At 40.6% G+C, this 6,709-nt stretch overlaps 1 protein-coding gene across 1 annotated transcript; it reads left to right on the forward strand.

The window, feature by feature from the left end:
* Positions 1-649: 649 nt before the first annotated feature.
* Positions 650-6,498, forward strand: LOC130390680 (monocarboxylate transporter 1-like). The gene is made up of 5 exons (XM_056600771.1): positions 650-720; positions 2,305-2,569; positions 4,404-4,547; positions 4,773-5,546; positions 5,914-6,498. Exons 2-5 carry the CDS (start codon positions 2,353-2,355, stop codon positions 6,132-6,134), a joined length of 1,356 nt encoding a protein of 451 aa, XP_056456746.1. The 5' UTR covers positions 650-720; positions 2,305-2,352; the 3' UTR covers positions 6,135-6,498.
* The last annotated feature ends 211 nt before the right edge of the window (positions 6,499-6,709 follow it).

Genomic DNA, 6,709 nt, shown 5'->3' on the forward strand with positions numbered 1-6,709 from the left:
CGATCCCATCCCGAGCGATCGCGTATGAAGAGTTGTCTTTGTTTAGTACATCTGGCCCTCGTCGGACCCTACGATGACAACTGCCTTGTAGTGGGAGGCCGCCCTTCAGACAGACAAGGATCATCACAGGGCCATCGCTTGTCTGGTGTCGAAGAGAGCTGGTTAAAGGCAAGGTATGAATACATTGACGGATAGAGATGCAGTTCACACTGCTTATGGCATGGCATGGCCCTTTATAGATTGGAAAATGTATGGTTTACTTGCACATGTTTTGTTAGGATTTATGGGGAAGAAGGCATTTTATATTGCTCATTGTTTATCATGTCACGACTTCGTATTATTGTTCGTCCCTCCTTTTGATCAGTTTTTGTATCAATAATTATTTTTTATAGTAATATCTTTTTAGAAGTATATTTAGCTTAAAATTAGGTAAGGCAGGTTGAATTATTATTGCTTGACTCTTCTAACTATCATCATATTGTTTAATAAATATTGGCTAATTTCTAATGAGAAGCAAGCTTATTCAATGAATTAATAGGACGTGGCTGTGTGGGTGGACAAGTGACGCACTGTGTTTGTGTGTATGTATACTGTACATACGTATATAACTCTTGTTTCAGATTAGGGCTATCCCTGAGCTGAACTCGAACAGCACTATAGACCAGTGATTCACTCCTGTAAGACGATTGTTGTCACGCTCACATAAACCATCACAAGAAGGTGAGCCCAGTCCTAGTGACAAAGTTATTCACACTCTCAATCTATTATTATGCGGTTAAACTATGCTGTTTTCCATGGGGTGGCCCGATATGCATATGAGGTCACAGGAGATTTCTGACTTTACTTGGTTAAAAAGATATGTGCACAGAAAAATCATCCCTTTGCAATCACCCCAACAAGTTTTCAACCACTACTGAAAGGGTTGGCGGGTGAGGTGGGTGTCATTAGGAAGGCGATGTCAATTTCAATTTGTTAAAATAACCTATTTTTTTTACTCTGTTCCGTACTTCTGTACTACAACAGAGGCACCTTTTTATGGCTGCAGTGTAGCCGCTCAAATCCCATTTCAATAACAAAAGTTCTGTGGCGCATTAAATATTCACAGTTCATTACACACAATTTGCTCATCCAATAACTTTTCACGCCACTAGACCAATTTGTCAACCAAATTAAGTCTGCCTTGCCTGAAAATGCAAAATATAAATAAATAACAATAAAACAACCCAAGCCACAAAACATCCTGTCTTCCCCCACCCACCAGAGTAGAACAACGGCTGGCTCACTAAATTGAGCCGTCCAAATACAAGCAGTGTTCTCCAAGGCTGATCGATGTGCTGTCTGCGGAGCCTCACCTCTGGAAACAACACGATACCTTTAATCCTTTTGACTCTGAACTCTGGATGCATCCCATATACATACATCAACACCAGAGAGAGACATGTGAGAGTTCCCGGGGATAGAAAGCATGTTGAATAGATGGAAGGGGGAGAGGGAAATGGGAAAGGGAAATTGGTCATAAAAAATACTTACCACTTCATAGACAGATTGCGAACAACTCCAAAACAAATAATTGTTTCTTCTTTCAGAACATAATGATTCCAAACAATACCCCAGACATAGCATGTTGTTTCAAGGTGTTATTTAATACACAAACCATTCTCTTAGAGTCTACAATTTATTCAGTGATCTTGATTGATGACCTGATTTTTAGGTTTTCAAAAAAATCATGCTGCACTAGCTACATTTTTCTGATTCATGCTTAAAACTGATCACTGATGAAAAACTTGATTTAATGTGTCCTTCTCTTGGAAGATGTTTGCTATCTGTAACTCTCTTTCCCACAAACAAAACCTTTTGTGTTATAATAATCAGGGGCTGCAGAGAGAAGTCAGACAGCTGAGGTACAAGCAGATGCAAATGCTGAACAACACATTCACTCTCATGCAGCTGTTTAAATAAGCTTCACACTTCCTCCAATAGGCATTATTCCTGTGATTTCTCACAGTCATCTGTTCCTCTCCCAGGTATTGCTCTACTTCATCCCAAACCCTCTGAACTGACATTGATACACCTGCCTTGTTGGTACGCAAGCCAAATCTTTCCAAAAGAAAAGCATCAAATATGCTGCGTGAGATCCAGATGGCACTGTAGCATATATTCATGTTCTGTTATCTAACACTGACACATATGTTACCATCACTTGAGCCTACTAAAAAGCAACAACAAAACCAACATGGAAATATAGTATTTTAAGTCAAGGTGATCATGGTATCAAGTATTTGGCTATTTTCCTTCACCCAACAGGCTACGACCCTCTGCACAGACTGTAGCTGAGGATACTATTCAGCAGAAATGGCTCCTGCAGTCGGTGGCCCTCAAGGATACACGCCCCCGGAGGGTGGCTGGGGATGGATGGTGGTGATCGGCGCCTTCATCTCCATCGGCTTCTCCTACGCCTTCCCAAAGTCCATCACCGTCTTCTTCAAGGAGATTGAGGTCATCTTCGATGTTACTAGCAGCCAGGTGTCGTGGATTTCATCCATTATGCTGGCGTGTATGTATGGAGGAGGTAAGATCTCTTTTCCCTTTTCTAAGTAATTTTACACATTTAATGAATTGAATGCAACTGTTTAATTTGGATTTGAACAAAATCTTTAATGTTTTGAGTTTATACATGACCCAAGATTCCCAAAACCACAGCGTGCTAAGCTTACTGTAGTCGAAGTGGAACATTAGTTATTCAACAATAAATAAGTAAATAATAATAATCATTAACCTTAATGGACAGATAAATATGAATTTCCGAAATGAATGTTGAAAGCCATTAGATAATAGTCTCACTAAATGACTATTTACAATGGCCTGTTCATTCTGACATGTTTTGCAAGGTAAATTACAGGCATGAATAAAGTATAGATAAAATAAAGTGTCTAGAAGAGTCTCCAAGGACAGATTTTATTCCTGAGAATATTCAGAAAACTACTCCTCTTTATGCATCTTTACCACCGAAAGAACATAGTCGAGGAAGTGGTAAGTTACAAAAACAAAAACTATATTTGTTGAACTACTCTGTAAATCCTTGTCCGTTTATGATAACATAAGATTTTGTTGTGTTGTTAGTTGTAAAATAAATGGGTAGACCCCATTGACGATTGCAAGGACGAACGCTTTCTTCCAGAATGGTTTCCTAAAAATGGGTGTGTTGTTGGCAATTCGTTCCATTATACAGTAAACAGTGTGAAGGTTATAATCCACTCAGCATGTGGGCATTCATATAAAAGGTGAATACATGTATTCTTTCATTTATAATGCAATAAACACATCTGACAAGCTTATTGACCTTTCCTTGAAGTCTGGAGCAATACCTGCCAAATAAGTAAACCAACATCCTATCACACTTGTAGCCCTGAGAACTCTCCAAGCACACACACTTTCAAGACAAGATTTTGAATTACTGGTCAACCTGGCTCTCCTTCAATTTCAGATTCATTACATTCCTAATGTCTAACATTGGTCCGGTCGCCAACAATTGATTTTGTATGATTCTTAGCCACTCTCCTTTCTGAAGGGCAGGAAAGAACTCATTGTTAGATTTTAGAGTCTGCCTTCGTAACAATCCTGAAAAAAACACCTTGCTTTGTCCTGCTCTGCGCTCACAAATGAGTCTGGACAACCTCTAAACAAAACCTGTCAGCTTCTATTTAATCTCGTTGGGCGGTACGGGGACTTGGCAGGGAGGTGGAAGCATCTTTCATGCGGATACTCATTCTCATTTTGCTGTGCTATTAAAATCCATGCTAGGGAAATGACATTGTGGCACCTAATTCCTTGCATCCATTTAAGTTTCTGTTTATACAAACTATTTTTATTTTGTGACACATATTAGCCATGCATTGCATTGTCTATATTCGTTGTTGCTACACACATTCAATCACATTCAATTCTACCTTTGAATGCTGTATTCATAAAGTGTAGGCTTGCACATCAAAAATAACAGATAAAATAGAAATGGATATGTGGGTGGGCAATAGGCTACTAACAGTTAGACATGAGGGATGAATCTTTTCCTCTGTAAAATGTACCAGATAAAAATCCCCACCATGCCTTCAAGAAACCTCACATGTAAACATAATTTCAAAAGGAGAATATTTAGGCCTACTGCAGTGCAGCATTGACAAGAGAATTCAAGAAATGGTATTGAAGTCATTGCGCTAGAGCTGTGTGTGTGTGTGTGTGTGTGTGTGTGTGTGTGTGTGTGTGTGTGTGTGTGTGTGTGTGTGTGTGTGTGTGTGTGTGTGTGTGTGTGTGTGTGTGTGTGTGTGTGTGTGTGTGTGTGTGTGTGTGTGTGTGTGTGCTATGAGACTCTGCCACCTTCCCCTCATCCTTGCCTATTCGATATTCAGGTCCAATCAGCAGCATCCTGGTTAATAAGTACGGGAGTCGCGCTGTGATGATGTTCGGGGGCTGCTTGTCCGGATCGGGCCTCATCGCCGCCTCTTTCTGCAACTCCATCCAGGCGCTCTATTTCTGTATTGGAGTTGTGGGAGGTGAATACGTTTGAGTTGTATCGCATAAACAACCTTATTTCATGCAACGCTGCTGCCACCTAGTGTTGCATTGAAGGAATACAAAATATTTTGCTGTAATATAATTAAATCAGTATTGCTTCAGTAGTACTATCAACATTATAAGTCCTATTCATGTAAATCCTCTGTTGAATGTCAAGGAATGCCTGGGCTCACTGTCTAACACTTGCTCGCTTTAATTTTCAGGCTTGGGATTAGCCTTCAACCTCAACCCAGCACTTACAATGATCGGAAAGTACTTCTTCAAGAAGAGACCCATTGCCAACGGCATCGCCATGGCCGGCAGCCCTGTCTTCCTCTCCACCCTGGCACCAATCAACACCTGGTTCTTCGACAAGTTTGGCTGGAGAGGAAGCTTTCTGATCCTTGGGGGCCTTCTCTTCAACTGCTGTGTGGCAGGTTCTCTCATGCGACCCATAGGGCCCAAACCCAAACCGGTGGAGAGGGGCACGGAGAGGAGGACCGCATCACAGATCATGAACAGCTTCATTGACTTCACCCTGTTCAAGCACCGCGGCTTCCTGCTGTATCTCATGGGCAACTTCATCATGTTCTTCGGCCTCTTCGCCCCACTCGTTTTCCTCAGTAATTTCGGCAAGAGTAGAGATATCCCCAAAGAGAAGGCTGCTTTTTTGCTTTCCGTACTCGCTTTTGTAGATATGGTGGCAAGGCCCTCCATGGGCATGGTGGCCAACACCAAGTGGATCCGACCAAGAATACAATACTTCTTTGCTGCATCTGTCTTGTACAACGGTGTGTGCCATGTGATGGCACCTTTATCTGTGACCTACACAGGCTTTGTGATTTATGCCATTTTCTTCGGCTTCGCCTTCGGCTGGCTGAGCTCGGTGCTGTTTGAGACCTTGATGGATATCGTTGGGGCTCAGCGCTTCTCCAGTGCTGTGGGGCTGGTCACCATTGTGGAGTGTGGCCCTGTGCTGCTAGGACCACCTCTATTGGGTAAGTGCCACCACCATTCAACTGTTGATTAAAGAACATTTACAAATTAAAAATGACATGATGACAAAAATAAACATTGTTATTTGATAAAGGAGACGGTGAGCCAGTGCCTGTACATATATGTGTGCAAACACAATTTTTCATTGTCTTGTGTTCACTTTCCATCATACCTTGGTTTTAACCAGTTCTCACATTATCTCTCACCATAAAGTTAATCTACTCCAACAGTTAACTGTTGCTTAATGGAATACCTACAATAAGTAATTGCCAACACACATGTGATATTCTGTGTGACGACGATAATTTCATCCTGAATAACGGCATAGAAAAGGTTATTAAAATGACATATGTTGTTAATTTTCCACAGGGAGGTTCAAAGACATCTACAATGATTACAAGTACACCTACCAGGGATGCGGTATTATCCTCATTGTTTCCAGTGTGTTCCTCTTCTTTGCCATGGGAATCAACTATCGTCTAATGGACAAAGAGAAGAAGGAGGAAGAGAGAAGGGTTAAGGTAGAGGGTAGGAGATATGAGCCAAATAAAAGCAAAGCAGTGTCAAAGGTGGCAGAAGATACGGTCTAACTAATCGATTCTTTACTGAGCTGAATTTTTTTTCCATGCATCTTTGTTTTTGCACATATAACATCCAAGAATAATAGTTTCTATAATATAATTATCTTTTTACTTCTGTAATGTTTTACACTCTGAAGTTGATATTCAATATACTACTAAACCTCCAAGCCTCACTTTCCAAGTTTATTATTTTTCCAATAAATGCTCTGTTTTGCTCTTTCGGACAGGCACACAGGATGGCCTGAATGTGTCTGATTTGTCTGATGTGATTGTAGTCTAGCCCACTCAATCAGGAGTGCATGGCAATGATGACCATACAATGTATTCATGCATTTAATTATGACTTAAATGAAAAATAAATCACTGTAACCATAACAAAGTCTATATTTCCTGAAATTGAATACAGAATACAATTGCATTCGATTTTTTACAATATATTTCTAACTATATAGAGTGGCAAAGTCACGCCCGTTCCGGTAGAGCCCATATGGGACCTATGAGATCGAAAAATATGAATGGGTTTCAATGGAGAGAAAGTAATTATTTTCTGGTCCCAGTCTGCCCTGGATTACACATATGTTGTT

The sequence above is a fragment of the Gadus chalcogrammus genome, chromosome 1 (assembly GCF_026213295.1).
Source record: "Gadus chalcogrammus isolate NIFS_2021 chromosome 1, NIFS_Gcha_1.0, whole genome shotgun sequence".
Lineage (NCBI taxonomy): Eukaryota > Metazoa > Chordata > Actinopteri > Gadiformes > Gadidae > Gadus > Gadus chalcogrammus.